Source organism: Gobio gobio (genome assembly GCF_949357685.1).
Source record: "Gobio gobio genome assembly, chromosome: 20".
Taxonomy (NCBI): domain Eukaryota; kingdom Metazoa; phylum Chordata; class Actinopteri; order Cypriniformes; family Gobionidae; genus Gobio; species Gobio gobio.
Genome location: NC_137113.1, coordinates 18424371 through 18441758, shown reverse-complemented (window position 1 = coordinate 18441758; position 17388 = coordinate 18424371). Strand labels below are relative to the sequence as shown.

General features: G+C 41.1%; 1 protein-coding gene across 2 annotated transcripts in view; it reads right to left on the bottom strand.

Annotated features, from left to right (window-relative positions):
- nrg3b (neuregulin 3b) overlaps positions 1–9617 on the bottom strand; it is a 216371-nt gene extending 206754 nt beyond the window's left edge. The window contains exon 1 of one of the 2 annotated variants that reach the window (XM_079846039.1): positions 7691–9617. In XM_079846039.1, the coding sequence (XP_079702165.1) occupies positions 7691–8543 (853 nt within the window). In that variant the 5' untranslated portion in view covers positions 8544–9617. The remainder of the gene's footprint in view (positions 1–7690) is intronic. The other variant, XM_079846038.1, reaches the window with a different exon arrangement.
- Positions 9618–17388: the final 7771 nt, after the last annotated feature.

Here is a 17388-nt window from a genome sequence, read left to right as displayed (position 1 = left end):
ATTTATTTGTATAATCCTTTCACTATGAAAAAATAATATGGGGGGGGGGGGGGGTGACTTTTCTTAAAAAATAGCTTTTTGCTTTAACAGACAAATACGCACGTTTAAAAAAGCTATTTATTTCACTACTGCGTCAGCAGATCATCTACAAATTTGTCAGACTAAGATCAAAACGCAACATTCAGAACCTGTCAAAATGAACAAATAAATTGTTGCTGAAACCTTTTGATTTATTACAGCCCTATGAGAACTTTAATTTATATTATTCAGCTAAAATAGAGCAGAGATAAATGAGATCAAATGTGAAAATGAAAACACAGCGACTAAATCAAAGAACGCAAGTAAAAAAAAATGTATATGCAACATTTAGGGCCCTATTTTAAGGATTTAAGCACATGGTCTTAAGTGCATGGCACAAGTTTACTTAGGGCGTGTCCGAATCCACTTTTGCTAGTTTAACGATGGGAAAAAGGGTCGGCGTGCCCAGTGCATGGTCTAAAAGAGTTGACCCTATTCTCTTAATGAGTAATAGGTGTGTTTTTTTAACGTGCCACAAACCAACCAGTGTCTCATCACCCATCCCCTTTAAAAGCCAGTTGCATTGCACCATGGCGGAATCGCTATTTACATGGCGGAATATAGACACCCTCAACCTGACGAGTCAGTTTAAATACATGTGTGTATTGCCACGATAGTAGCCAATTTCATCCGTCATCACTGCAAATAGGTTATTCTGATACATGTGATGACTATCCATTATGACATGTAGGCATTTTTCTATTTATGTACACAATAATAATAATTTACATTGTAATCCTTTTATTTTTAATATTTGGAATGTGTGTTTAAATAACACAAAACATACTGCGCTATTGACTTTAGACCAGGTTTTTGTTGGTCAACAATGCACATGAACACACCAGGTTTTCAGACCAGCGTGGCCATGGGCGAACAGATGCGTTCGCCCATGGTGAGTGAATTTGCTATTTAAACAACATGGCGCAGGACATGGAAATGATTACGGCGTCGGGCTGAAACTAGCAAAAAAAAAAACACTTGCGTCGCGCCTGGTGCCGCATTGCTCCAGGTGTATGATAGGGCCCTTAGAATTCAAATAAAGTAGATTTTACAATAAATGAACATTAAAATGATTTGTAATTGTCGTCATCAAAATGTAAACTATAACTTTGAAGCATAAATACTACATTTTTTATATTATTATTAAATAATGATTTCATAATTTTTCATGCCATTTCTCCATTCCAGGTGGATGATGTGGCGCACCAGAGCGGGCCTGTAAAGCATCTCAATGCAGTTGTTAAACAGCACCTGCTCTCCCTCACAGGCCAGTGTTGCCAACTCTAGCTAGGGAGAAGTGTCAAAATGGAGTCTCCATCCACAAATACATACAGTACCATTATTCTCTAAGTACTTTAGCCTCTTATAAGCATTCCAATGTACCAGGTGCAGAAAAGTCCAAATGTCACTTCCATCTATGCTTATCTATCCATTCAGAGGCGAGCTGATAACTTGCGTAATTCGATATAGAGGATATGCAATAACTGAACTGTAATCCCCTTTACTCTGCACAGCAGTATGCAATAATGTCATGTCATATCTTGTTATAGGACAAGATGTGAGTTTCAGCCTATGAACAACTGAGTAGGTGGTGAGAAAGGCAATAAGAGACCAAAGAATAAGAGCTCTTTATCTTACACCAAGCTATTATGGCTTCAGAAGATTTGCTATAAAACACTAAAAGTCATATGGACCACTTTATGGTGCTTAGTAAAATATTACTGATTACTGGTTGTCCTGCATCATCAATAAACAAGCTACAATTTGTCCAAAATGCAGCAGCTAGTTCTTACTAGGTCAAGAAAATATGATCACATAACTCCAATTTGATCATCTCTACACTGGTTACCTATTAAGTTCCAGATCAATTATTAAGTATTGCTACTAACCTATAAGGCCCTAAACGGTTTAGCTCCCGTGTATTTAACTGATCTTCTATCGCCTTACAATCCATCTCGCTCTTTAAGATCACAAAACTCTGGGCTTCTGGTAGTACCTAGGATATCTAAACTAAAGGAGGAAGAATGTTTTCATATTTGGCACCTAAACTCTGGAACAGCCTTCCTGATAATGTACGGGGTCAGACTCACTCTCCCAGTTTAAGTCTAGATTAAAGCCGCATCTCTTTAGCCAAGCATTCACATAATGCATCTCATAACCTTGTACTCCAGTTATATCAGTGTACATGATTGTCTTTGCTTAATGCTTTGAACATCAGCTACGTTAATTATTTTCCTGTTCTGTTTTATCTTGGGACGCCCATCCCGAGGTAACTAGAGAGCGTCAGCTCCAGTCTGGATCCAGCCATGTCGAGTCAGCTGTCAGAAATGGTGATGACAGATTCGCATGAGAATCAGTATTGGTCGAAATGGTCAAACAGGTTTTCAAAAGGTCTGAAATTGTTTGTGATTCAGTTTGATTCATTTGGACAGTTCACTGAGGCATTGAATCGTTTGCAGCCGTTTCCTACACTGAAATAGTAATAAAGCAGTTCAACAACTCTACTTCAGGCAATGACAAGTTATCCATGTAATAACAGTATTAAAAAAATCTCAAAATTTTTATTGGGGGGCCTGTGCCCCAGTACTGACACCTCTGGCTTGGCCACCAAACCAGCCTTGACCAGCATAGAAATTCAAAGTCTTTTCAGTAGGGAAGTGTGCCAATACCAATAATTCAATTCACCTTCACTTTCTAAAAATACAGTTTTTGCTGGATTGGATCACTCTGTAATCCCTATTTATCTGTGTATTACAAGAGGTTGAGAGTAGTTCTGGCTGCCGCAACATCACAGTAAATGCGTACAAGGTGGTTGTGGCAATGCGTGTTTGAAACACTCTATCATATCAGTTTGGTTTTCACCTGTGTTAAAAGACTATGTTGCGGTGAAAAAAACATGCATACATGACTCTATTTCCCAGTGCTCGGAATGGGACATCCCCAGCACTTAAAAAAAGATATGCTATCAATTAATTATTTACACTTCCCGCCACATGCGTTCTACATGTTTCTTTTCTGTGCATTAATATTTCAGCTTACTCCGCGACAAACTCTTGGTTTCCTAGCGGACATTTTGTCCACATAAATCACACGGTGACATTAAAGAAGCCTAAGATGGCCTTCACTGCCACTTACCACAAATACACATCGGGGCACATTAATCTCGCCCTCTCTCCAGACAGAGGAGAGAGCCCGGCACTCACGGCACACTAAAATGTCACTAACAAACAAGGCCGCTCTGGAGAGGCCTGTCTGTAAGTGCACAGTTTCACAAAGACCATGAGGACAACTTGGAAGTCCGCTGAAAATGTCACGTCACTTTTCGCAGATAAAAGTCAGCTAATCTGCAAGATAAAAGCAACCAAGTATGGTACTTCATTTCGGAACGGCTTGGGAAACATCAGGTGGAGTGAGAAGTTCTCCCTCAAGGTTCATCTCTCACTCTCTGAGGCTCTAAGGCTTGTGATTGGTGGTCGAGCATCACGTGGCTATCCTGTTGCTGGTATCTGGGGAGAGCAGTGTGGTAGCAGCAGCTGGAACTACGCTCCTCTTGGCCCAGGCATAAGCCTCGCTGACCTCCCATGAGACGACGCTAAATGGATTTCTGTCTTTAATCCCAGTGTATGATTTTATGGTACACCTTCCCCACAGGAGCTGCAGGGGTTGCGGCATACGCCGTACTTGAGTGCATGCTATGTGTTAGCACGTCAAAAATATTAATCATCACGTCAGAGCTTTTCTCTTCCTCGAGCCCTCAATTTTAGCAGCTAGAATGTGATTTACTGGCTATGTTTTTCCCCAGGCTTTAGCCTGACATGTTCTCTGTGTCTCTCTCCGATGCTGCTGCACTTTCATACCTGACAAAATCCGCTCAACCACGCCGGCTTCTGACTGTGCCACGGAAGGTGTGCGTGGAATCACAATGATGTGTCAGTGAAGAAGCATCCCCGCCCCCCAAAGGCAGATAGCCAGCTGCATTTAGAGTGCCAGCCGCCCACTGCCTCCTTACACAGGAAGTAATGAGGCTTGGCCCCTGAGCCAAATCAGCCCCAAACATAGATAGAACACAGAGACAAACATAACACATACAGGAAACTCAGGCATGAAGTCAAGGAGGGAGAGGGAAAAGAAAATAAGGAAGAGAAGAAGGAGGAGAGTATAAAGGATAATATTAGAGTAGGAAATGTAAAGGCGGAGGACGATGTGCATAAGGGTGAAAGAAATGGAGTCGGAAGGCAGGGGAGAAGATGAGCAGCTCAGGTTTCAGCTCTGCGGCTAATGGATGGCTGCATGTCATCCTTCAGAACAATGGGATAATAATACAGAAACGAATGAGAGATGCACTCTCATTGGGCCGATTTTAAAATGATGTTAGTGTATTGCTTATTCAATTGGGCTCCTATGGAATATACAACATACACTCTCCCGGTGCATTACCATACAAGTCCCACCAAAACATGAGATCATTTTGCAGTCGTAAAGATGAATGCGTTCGCACATGGCGGCTACCAGTGCATTTCATCATGTTCATTCTCCGACGATCCTCAGAGAGAAAGTCCAAAGCAGGGGCGGAACGGGCTTGTATTATATTATACAGTGATGCATTACCCGACACAATATTGCACATTCAAAATCCAACTTGCAGTCCACTACTCTTTTTCTAGTTGCCAATTCTATTCATAAAACAGCTTGGCCCAACAATAACACCTCCCTTACTTGATGCAGACCTATTTCAAGAACCAAATCTGTTCTTCAACCATCTCATATTCCACAATATAAAGAAATTCCACATGCTTTCAGAGAGCTGTACATGTATAGACCTAGGCTTTCTGTCGTGCCGGAAAACCAGGTCCATTGTCATGAACCCTGTGATAAGTTTTTCTTCAAGTTAAATACTGAATTAAATATAATATGTTTATTTAAAAAAATTTAATAAAATGTGAGTATATGCCATCAGGAATAAATTACTGTTGTTTTCAATTGTAATAATATTTCACAATATTTTTCACAGTTTTTACTGTATTTTTTATCAAATAATGCAGCCTTGGTGAGCATTAGAATTTTTGTTTAATATACATTTTGTTTGTTTTTTCCATTAGGCATTTTAATATTTGCATTTTTTGGGTCAGGACGCAGCATTTGAGAAACACTGCTTTATGGGTACATAGAATGGGAAAGGAGCCCACCCATAAAAACTTACCCACAGGTCCTGTGAATTTTAGCAATGACCCTGGCACAGGCAATGTCAACGTATTAATAAAAGAAAAAGACAGTCGTGTGGTCTGCAAGAACCCTGGCTTTCTCGTCATTCTCTGGCCCCAGAGTCAGGGCCCTCTATTGCCCCTGACCCCTTTCTTATCAGTATTCGCCCCAGGGCTCTTTCAGCTCAAGAGAAAATTCACTGCACTGTAAAAAAGAGAATGTGTGGTATTAAATTATACATAAGCTTCTCTTTATACAAGCAGTTTGCCATGTTCTCATTATTGACTAGGGTGTTGGATCCAGTTCACAAGTAACTAATACTAATATATTTATACCTGGGTTTTTTTTAAATAAAAGTCAGCCATGCAAATGTCGCCCAGGGCCATAAAGATGCTTATAAAAAACACAAACCAGGGTTCACTGCTTATATTTGTATATGTTATAAACCTCTCCATGATCTCCAAGATATGATTATTGAGGAAAAAGCGGGAGCAGTAATGCAAAATGTAATTTAAGTTACCATTGTAATTGTCTCTCAATGTAAGGGGCTGTTTAAAGTCTGAATGACATTCAAACTCCACGCTGGCTAATTGGTGCTGACACACAAAATTGATGGCCTGTTTTAAACACCTTGCTTTATAAATAAACAACATTGCAGATTTGACTACAGAAGTACATCAAATTAGCATAAAGACTAATGCTAATTCCCCATTCCCTAATAAAACAGAATATTTTTTGAAAACAAGCCTGTATTTTGATTGGATAGCACATTCTTTCAGTATTCATGAATGAATTGAGCAGTGTTGGAGAGTAACTAACTCATGCGCACTAACTCAGTAGTGTGACAACAGATCGGCTTCTTTCAAATTAGCATAGCCTTTCCAGTAACAAGCTACTGTGTAGTGTGACAAAACACGGGAACAATCAAACATGCTCCCTTGCGATATGAATCTCTCATATCTGTAGCGTTGCAAAGTCAGATTCATTCCACTAGTTTGTTTAGGGTTCATGTGAACGAACAGACTGAAAAAAATGACTCAGCAGTTTGCATTTTAGATTTCCATTTATATAGACTATTATATAGACTATTTAATTAAATTCATTACTTTGTTTCTGCTTCAATTCTATAAATTAGGTATACTGTATATACACATTTGTAGTCAATAAAATATTTTTTTAAAGAAATTAATAAATTTAGCCTGTAAGGAAGAATTAAACTGATCAAAAGAAAATGTTTCTCGAGCACCAAATGAGCATATTATAATGAATTCTAAAATTAACAGCTGAAGACTGGAGTAATGGCTGCTGAAAGTTCAGCTTTGCCATCACAGGAATAAATTATGTTTTAAAATATATTTAAAAAGAAGTTCTTTCAAATTGAAATAATATCTCAACAATATTACAGCCTTACTGTACTGTTAGCATGAGTATAGTAAGTCTAATTGACATTGCTCATTCATTCAAAAAACCCCACTGTTTTCGTTCTGTACAAATAAGGCTGATTAAATGATATATATATATAAATAACTTGTATTATAAGATAGGTATGCATTCAAAATAATAAGTAGCCTGAAAAGTAGCCTCAATGTTGCAAACTACTAGAGCTTGACTGAATTATGAGAAGCTTGTAGCCTAACAGCTATAATTTTAAAACAGCAACCCTAACACTGGTACCTGAGTACTCCCTGCGTGAGTGTCTAAGCATGTATCCAGTACCTCAAGTCTACCTACCAAACCTACTGCAGTACTCATATCTTTACTTATCTAAATGGAATCTCCACCCTAAGACCTGATCTCCACTGACAGGACGAGAGCAGCCAGCACCCTCTCCAGCACTACACTTCCTCTTTTGCCTTCTATCTGTCTCTCCTCCTCTCACCTTGAGCATCTGCTTTAGATCAGGCAAATCTCTATCTAACAATAGACCTGCTTTAAATGGGCGTACATGCTTATGTTATGAGGGGGGGCGGGGGGTGCTGCAGCACTGGGAGTCATTATTCTTGAAAATTGATATGAAACAAACAGAGCAAGGGGGCAGACCTTAGTCCACCTGATATAGAGAGGATAAAGACAGATGAAAAACAGTCGCCTATGTGCTCTCTCATTAACATGCAGAACTAATGAACTCAGCAGCAAGCACGAACACTATTAGACTGCTTGACTGCCTCTTTTGTAATGCCGAGAAGAGAGCTGGAATATGTATCTATCCTGATGCACATGAACTTGGGAAGGGATTTTATTAGAAGGAAGCAAAATAATGAGACCTGACCAAATAATGTGGCTATATGGCTAAAAAAAGGTGTTTCATCATGTTATCACAGACAGTGGGGCAAGCTCACACACACAAGCATATCTGCACATCCACATCCATGCATGTACACAATCGAAATGTTTAGAAGATTGCACTTACGCGTCCTGAAGCGATGGTGTGGGCGAGTAGGCTTGGTAGAAGGGCCCTTGGAGGAGCGTCCATGGTTCCAGCGTTGACCGGGCTTGGAGGGGGACGCAAGGGTGGAGGTTGGTTGGGCCGCTTGAGTGGTGGTTGTGCTCGTAGTGGTTATCGTGCTAGTGGTGGTTGTACTCGGTGGCCCAGCCCGTGCAGAAGGCGATGCGTTTCTGCTCCCACCCTCCCCGTTGGGTTTTCGGACTGTGGTGCTGCGCGGAGTGACATCCTTTGCTCCTGGTGGGACAGGATTGGTGGCCCGGGTGGCGGTGGTGGTGTTGGTCACTCGCGTTCCTACTCGGTTATGCAGGTGTGGAGCTCTGTTTTCCGACCCTCCCCCTAACGCCCCGCCGCCGCCACCTCCACTGCTGCTACTGCTACTGGCCGTATGGTTTGAGGACTGCCCTATTCGAGTCCTTTGAACTGTACCTGTGCCCTCAGCAGCTCGGGTCGCTGAACCCGGAGCCGCTGAGGGTGTGGTGGAAGTGGTAGACGTGGAGCCATCGGAGCCCTTCGGCAGGGCACTGGGTTTAGATAGGAAAATGGGGTCCTGTCCGATGCGATTGGCGTCCACCAGGTCAGTTGGGACGTAATCCTGCACTGAGCCTACCACAATCCATTTAAGAAGCATCAGGCTAAGGCCCAGGCCCACAAAGCCCATCAGCAGGGGCACAACACAAAGCCAGGTCTGCTGGCGGGGCCACACTGCACAGGGGCCACAGCGGAGGGGCCCTGGGGCCCGGGGAGAGGCTTGTTCACCCCCGGGCTCTTCCAGGGTCATGGTCTCCATGGTGGCCCCTAGTGCCGTTCTCTCACTCATGCTTCTGGGGTTCAGGGCCCAGCCAGGAAGTAGTGCAAGCAGCGGAGGGGGCTAGGGAGGGAGCCAAAACTGGGCATCTCATTAATATTCATTTAACACTCTTCCACAGCTACAAATACATGCAATACTGACTACTCACATGAATAGAACAGCAAACATCAGCCTATATCCATATATATGAACACATATATAAATTCTATACAATACAGTAAACAAACCTCAAAGCCTGAAGACACCAATAGTCACGTACACACGCACACATAAACACACTTAATAAGGAAACGAACAGGACTGCGTTTGGGAAAAGAGTGGGTTTTGGGAACAAGCCTCTGTTTAGTTCAGCTTCCGTAGAACCGACGGTAATTCCCAAGACACTCCATATATAGCGATGAAAATAGAAGTTTTGCGGATCCTTCGGTGTTCTGCCCGTAGTCAAATTTTCCTTGTAAATCCGTGAGTGTTTGAGCGAGGGCAGCTCCCTGCTGCAGATCTTTTCTCACAGCTGCATTAACGCATCGGTCGTCGCGGCTGGCGCAGCCCTGCCTCTGTATGTGTGTGTGAGTGTCTGTGTGTGTGGAGAAGCTCAGGTAGCGGCAGAAGCACAGCTCCACTCAAGGGACAGCTCTGCGTATCTCTCTCCCCCGACACGGCACTTCGTCTCTGGCTACGCAGCTTGGATCTTTCCTCTAGTCTCTACAGCGTCAGTGGACACAGGCAGCCGGTAATCCACCCCACAGGAGAGAACAGCGGAGCGCGGGAGAATGATGTACTGTGATCAGGCAGAGACGGCTGCTAGGGTTAAATCCATCAGATCCTTTTTCCAATCCCTGCCCTTAGTTCTCCCGTTCTGTCAGTGCACATCCGAGCCTCTGCCCTGCATCCGTCATTGCACCAGAATTCAAAGGCAGTCCTGTCTCTGAGCTTGCTACATTCCCACACTGAAAGACTCAGACCTTGGCAGAAACACAGGCACACAGAGTGTGAGAGAAGCAAGCAGAGGGAGAGAGAGAGCGGAAACAAGAGAGAGAGAAAGCAAGCGATAGAATGTGCGACGGAGAGAAAGCAGAAAAGGAGGGAGAGTGAGTGGGTGAGCATGAGACTGGGAGAGAGTGAGATAGAGAAGGGAGGGGGGAAAGAAGAGAGCGCTGCTCTGAAAACTGATGCGGCTGCTTTTCTTAGAGGCTGCAGTGAGTGTGTATGCATGTGAGTTTTCTGGTGTGTGCGTGTGTCTCAGAGAGGGGTGGGGGTGTGTGAATGATGCTAGTTATAAATTTCTTGAGCAGCCACTCTTTCCCCTTCCTGGCCCTTCCATCTCTGTTGACTGCATTTGTCCAGATTGACAAACATGAACTGCTCAATGACTATACTTGAGCTTGTTTGTGACCAGACACGGAAGAGCAAGGAGGTTTTGAAGAAAATGAATGAAGAATGGAAGGACGTAGAGAAAATGAAATGAAAGAAAGGAACAAGGGAAAGAAAAGAAGGAAGGAAGGAAAAGGAATGGGAAAGGAAGGAGCAAGGGGAGGAAAAGAGGGGAGGAAGAGAGGAAGATGAAAAAGAAAATAAAAAAAGTATAGAGGATGGAAGGAAGGACCAAGTGAAGGAAGTGAAGAAAGAAAGAAAGAAAGAAAGAAAGAAAATATGTTACCCTATTAAATTCTGCAGTAGTTGAAGAGAAAGAGCAGCACATGTAAAGTAGTTCAAATCCCCCACAGACGCCCGTCTCACAGACACACCCCTGAGTGCCGGTGGGACAGCATGAGGAGATGCTTCTGGAAGACAGATAGGGACAATCTTGGTGCCAGAGTAGGAATACTTGATTTTGAAGTCTCAAACCAGGACACTCGGGGAGGGAGGGGGGGGGGGGGGGGTTAAAGACAGATGTGTTCGTCGGAGGAGGCTACCCAGCCTGAAACAATGATAGAATAACGATGAATAACATTATTCAACATCCAGTCACTTTCAATGTATTTCCACCAGTGGCGGCTGGTCAATAGCGGGCGCTGGGGCGCCGCCCTCATCAAAATTCCAGAAATATACATGTATACAAAAATGATATAAAAATGAAATAAAAATAAAATAGTTTACTCATATGACGTGCCGGCTGTTAGTAAGAGCCTCAGCATTTAATAAAAACTGGCTTTGATCGGTTAACTAATATGTTCTTCAATATGTTTCATGCGGTTTCATGCGCGAGGGACGCCGGACAAATGGATGTCTATCTGAGTCCAAAAATATACGGGCAGCATGTGACCTGAAGCTGGTCTCTTATTGGTTTTTAAAGATCCTCCTCCGGACGCAGGTCGCTGCGTCCCTGGCGAATCAGAATTGGATGCGTGTTATTTTATCCAATCTGATTGGTTCTCGTCACCTGTCATTCAACTTTCCGCTCTTGGCCACTAAAGCGAAAGTGCGCGGGCGACACAGTCACTCCGACTCCGCCCAAACCTTGTTATTATGATGATTACTTTCGTAGAGATAGCAGCAGTTAAACCAAATTCTTTCACAAGGCGTTCGTTGGAAGATCCCAAACCGGACCAACGCGATTTACAAATCCAGCAGCAGGCCAGTGACAGAGGACACAGCTGCACTCGGAGCTTCACGCACTTGTTATGAGAAACGTAGGTGGCTGGCTGGATGTGTTGTTAGCAATGCCCTTTATTGCTTTCCCTGTCTTTTATTTCCAAGTGTCGGTACTGAAGTTTTGTGGACAACAACAGGGGTAAGAGACCTCAAATATCTAACTGAACAATGCAAACGTCATGTCACTACTGAGATGACTGACTTTGATCAGAGAGTCATTGAGAAATTTGCTGGCCAGAAAGAAAGGAGAGCAAAATTTATGTTCAAATAGTCAACATGCTAGTCTGTTGTTGCTGTTTTTTGTTTTGTTTTTCCTTTCCTCATTCAATTATATGTGGGAAATGAATGTGTAAAAAGATAAAAGTGAAGATAATGTCCCCCCGTCCCCCATCTCCCCTCCGAAAAACTGATTTCCACTCTGCAGCAAAGTTGACCAAATAGGACCACATACCAAAAGGGGAAACTTGAATGGCTATGCAGTAGAAAGTTTTTTTATTTTTTTTATTTTTTTTATCTGTACTACCTAACTAGAGAAAACTGAAAAAAAGACTGTTGTCTTCCCTTTTGCAAAATACGTAGAAAAACATCACCACCCATAATATACTGGACATATTGCTGTCCAAGACCAGTCTGCTATAGATATGCTTGACCAGAGTCAAATTGTGCCTTGCTTAATAGGAAAAACTTCTTAGCAAACTTAGTCGACCCAGGTGCAAGAATTCAAAGAGTAAACATGTAGCGGGAGTGAGTTATTTTCAGTTTTCCAGTAAAGCATCCAGCGCATTGTAGGAAGTGGATAAAGGCTCCAAAGAATCATAAATATGGAGAGAACACGCACTTATTTTTGTAGTCTCATATCAAACAGGATGAATATGAACATAGTGTTTTAAGCTAAACGCAGGGCAACGAAACAACCATTCTGTCTGTTCAGCCAAACCTCCCGAAGCAAAGCACAGTCGCATACGGCTTAGAAAGCTGTTGCCATAGTGTTCCATTTTTACCATAATGCTGTTTAGACAAAGTATTCAGACAAATAATTGTTTTGTTAATAACCCTCTGTCGATCTGACTGTCCGAATGTGGGGATACATTTATTTTTACATTATATTTTTATTTTAAACAAGACAAGGATACTGGATGATTTTTAGCAATGTAATATGACTGCACAAATAGCATTTACAGTCCGCCTATCTCATATTGTCCTAGTGTCTTGTACCTTTAAACACAGCAGTAGGATATCACATGGATGGAAATATGCATATGGAAATGATATGCAGATGAGGATAAGCACAGTAAAACTAGGTGATATAAGCTCCACGTGTGGTTATTTTGGGGAGAAGACAGTGGGGATGCATGTACACACAATCTTCCGCTGATTCCGGAATTTTTTCACAGGTTCTGGAGTACAAAATCTGCCTTTTGTGCGTACTCACACTTTAAGGATGAAATCTACACAAAATTTTATACACGAGGCCCCAGGGTATTTCTGTTTTTCTTTAAGCACCAACTACTGTCAGAGAATAAAACTGTATTTTCATTCAGTCTGTCTGCTGTTTTTAACACATTGATCTTAACAGACAAATTGCATGGAAAAAAATCTAACAAAATTTTTCTGCCGAATGTTCATGTGGGTGTGGCCTTAAATGATTGTAGAAGTGCAGCGTACTGTCATTTTCACTGGAAGACCGAGTTAAAGGGGTACTTCAGCGCTGGGAAGATGAATGTGTATTTAAACTGGGTCATTTATGTGGTAGAAATGTGAAATTCTTTTTGAATTTGGTGCCTTCTAGACTGAGAAAAGACAGAAAATTTATTTTTGTCTCATGTGGATGAAAGACAACAACTCCCAGAATGCACTTGCTTCGCTGCTCAACGAGGCCACTCCCAATGCCACGGCTACTGGTTACATCTCTTGCCCACCGCGGCTCCACCCCACCGTCGTTTTGATTTTCATAGTAATACAATCATTTCGTTCAGTTAGAGAATAGACACTACAATTAAAAACTGAACGTGTATTTTCAATAAAGTGTGAGTGAGCCGAACGAAAGTCGCGACACGGACACAGCAAGAGTCAGATTTCATTCATCACGAGAGCGAAGAGCTGAGCAGAGCTGAAGTAAGCGCCGCAGTCATTCACGACGCGTGTCCAGTCTGGCGTGTTTTCAGAATGCTTAGGGAAGCTAAACTTTCATAGGGATTCATTGAAAAGTTGAAACACTCACTTTTCTCTGCACCGCTCCATTATGAATGCCCAAGGCAGAGCCGAGCGCATTTACATTCTGTGAGTGAGATCTCTCCCCTGTGGGCGGGTTGATAACATGCGGAACTAGCTCCTACTACTGGCTGTTGTCTTTAGGCTCTGGCCAAAAAATCCTCAGATGACGCAAAGTGAAGATATTTGCGTCATCAGAGGATTTTATCCAGAAATAAAATGCATAATTCTCTTGTCTCAGAGGGATATGAGGGGGGAGAGTACCATAATTTGAATAGCCTATACTACCGGGTTTTTTATGATAAAAAGTTTAATGCTAAATCACTGAAGTAACCCTTTAAGATTACACATTACAAGGTAAAAAAAAACATAATGAATGAATCGTTCACAATGGGATATATAGCATGTAATATTTAAAATCTATTTTTTAAATCAGTGTTTCTCAACTAGTGGGTCGCGACCCACCGTTCTGAGTGGGTTGTGGAGTGCCTAAGAAAAACGTGTTGTCCCCATTCAGTATCTGCGGTCAGATATGTTGTCAGGTTACATTTCAGTGTCATTATTCTAACGTTATTTTCATAGCTTGTTACGAAATAAAAAGTCTCTCACCTCAGAAAAGCGTACTTTCCTGTCCTATCCTGTCAGCCGTAATGCTCTTCAATTGCATGTGCAAATGTGGCGGTGTGCGTATATCACTTCATATATAAAGTGCAAGAGAAACTACGATCATGCAACGTTACGTTGTCAATTAGTAAGTCATGAAATTAAAGTAAAGCACCAATAAATCACGTAACTGGTACGATGTGTGTTAGCTGGGAAGGATTTGCATGCAGGTATGATGTTCATTCTGTTCATCAGGAGCAGTTTCCATGTTTCATACCAACAGTTCATGTTGGTATTGAGAACTATTAACCATGGTAACTGTTGTTAACCATAATAACCATAATAACCTATTAACCATAATTACATGATTTGGCGCCTCTTTACTTGTCTCAACATTTAACTGTTTACACTAGACGTGATCTCCACTCCTCTGATTCAGGTCTTTTTAGTTGTACCTCCTACCCGTTTACGCTCTATGGGTGATCAGGCCTTCTCATCTTGTGCACCTAAACTATTGAATACTTACATTACACTTCTTTTGTGATTAGACAGGCTGATTCTTAAAAGTGTCTTTAAATCTGCTCTTAAAACCCATTTTTTCAGAATGGCTTTTATGTGATTTTTTTTTTGTATGATGTGTGTTTATATGTTTATGCTTGTAAAGTGCTTTAAGATGTACTTTTTAAAGGCACTATATAAAAATAAAGATTATTATTATTATATATTATTATTACACTTGCCCATTTTCCTGCTTCTAACACATCAACTTTGAGGATAAAGTGTTCAATTTCTGCCTAATATATCCCACCCACTAACAGGTGCCGTGATAGAGATAATCAGTGTTATTCACTTCACCTGTCAGTGATCATAATGTTATGCTTGATCAGTGTATATAATTCCTAAAAAAGTGGGTTGTGACTTAATGACCATGGGAAAATGTGGGTCCCATGACCAAACCAGTTGAGAACCCCTGTTTTAAATGCATTTCATAAATTAATCCTCAGCAAAAAACTACTATAATGTTATACAAATTTTATTCCACATCTAACATCGGTGATGGAAATTGAATTTTAGCCTATACATCCTAAAAGATGTGTTCACACTACCAGCAAAACTGCATGACTTTGATTTGATTTGAAATAAATTGATTTTGTTTAAAATGAACTAAATATTTTGAATTAAAATACTATTTGGCCCATGGAAATGAATCTATTCTGAAAACTTTATCTAAGTATTTTATTCAATTTTGTTTTTATTGATATTTTGATGTGTTTATTCTAAAACATAAAAAAGATGTTGGATGATTTTCAGCAATGTAATGTGTAAGGCATGTCTTGTACCTTTGACAATGTTAAACATGGTGTCACATGCATGGGAATATGCATGGAAATGATATGCAGATGAGGTTATGCATAGTTAAACTAGGTGTTGTTAGCTCCATAAATGGTGATTTCGGGGAGGAGACATAAACACAATCTTCTGCTTACTGGGATTTATAAAGGGATTTTTGCGCAGGTTCTGGCGTACACATGGTTTTATAAATCTGAAAACTTTTGTGCGTATGCAAAATCTAGCTTTTGTGTGTACGTTCACTTTTAATATAAAATCTACGGAAAGTTTTATAAATGAGGCCCCTGAAAACACAGATAAACAAGCTGCATTTCAGCCATCTCCATTTGAGATTTTCTGCTTAAATTAAATTGTAACTTAGTTGGTCTGTGTTCTGTCATGACTGTCTGACAATACAGTATTTTTTGCTGTTGTTTATATAGAAAAACATTAAAGTAATGTGGAATTTCACTATTTAAAATGCTTAGAGAAGTTTCTTATTTTACCAGTAGGCAGAGCCTATAATACATCAATAAACTAGATGAGGTAAAATAAACCATGCGTATGGGTCAACTTTCTCTTGATTTGTGCTTATAAGTGAAAGTGCAACAAATCTGTTGAAATGTAAAAATAAATTTCTCAAATAACAACAATCCTTGTGATTATAATTTAGCGAAATAATCGGAATTATCAATGTAGCATGACGAAGATGTGACTAAATTTACATGGATGAAAACTAGACTAAAACGCTCAGACATTTAGCCAACTAAAACATGACTAAACAAAAACAGGACAAGGTTGACTAAATATGATAAAAACTAAAAAGCACATTTGACACAGGACTAAGACTGAGACTAAATAAAAAAATAGCTGATTAAATTAACACTATCTGAGACACACACCGAAACGCACGCACAAGCCGTCTCTCTGAAAGCATGTGATCCCTTCAGTTCTGTTTCGCGCCTTATTACACACTCAAACTGTCAAATACACACACAGTTATGTCAAAATGGCTGTCTTGACGAGTATTCATGTGAACACAGTCAGTTATGATATCATTCAGTGCTCTTGACTTAATAACTTTTGTAGCTTTATTATGAATCAGTGTAGCTATATTTAATTAATGTGAAGATTATGCAGTGTTTTACTTTTACATTTGGTTACTCCGTTTCTGAATTGTTTCTTATTTGAATGCTACTGTTAAATAGATCTTATGTACACCCACCTGCCTTAACTTAAAGCACTGTTAATTAATTTGTGTATTGTTTGTAGTTCTTATTTTTAATAACAAAGATGCACTATATTGATACAAAAAGTTTTCGGACACCCCTCCAAATCATTGAATTCAGCTATTCCAATAACTTCCATGGCCACAGGTGTATAAAATCAAGCACTAGGCATGCAGACTGCTTCTACAAACATTTGTAAAAGAATGGGTCGCTCTCAGGAGCTCAGTGAATTCAAGCGTGGTACCGTGATTGTTACCATCTGTCCAATAAGTCCATTCTTGAAATTCCCTCACTACTAAATATTCCACGGTCAACTGTTAGTGGTATTATAATAAAGTGGAAGCAATTGGGAACAACAGCAACTCAGACATGAACTGGTACGCACGTAAATCACAGAGCAGGGTCAGCGCATGCTGAGGCACATAGTGCACAGAAGTCGTCAACTTTCTGCAAAGTCAATAGCTACAGACCTCCAAACTTCAAGTGGTCTTCAGATTCATGGAATGGGTTTCCAAGGCCGAGCAGCTGCATCCAAGCCTTACATCACCAAATGCAATGCAAAGCGTCGGATGCAGGGGTGTAAAGCAAGCCGCCACTGGACTCTAGAGCAGTGGAGACATATTCGCTGGAGTGACGAATCACGCTTCTCTGTCTGGCAATCCGATGGACGAGTCTGGGTTTAGCGATTGCCAGGAGAACGACACTTGCCTGACTGCATTGTGCCAAGTTTAAAGTATGATGGAGGGGGGATTATGGTGTGGGGTTGTTTTTCAGGGGCTGGGCTTGGCTCCTTAATTCCAGTGAAAGGAACTCTTAATGCTTCAGCATACCAAGACATTTTGGACAATTTCATGCTCCCAACTTTGTGGGAACAGTTTGCAGATGGCCCC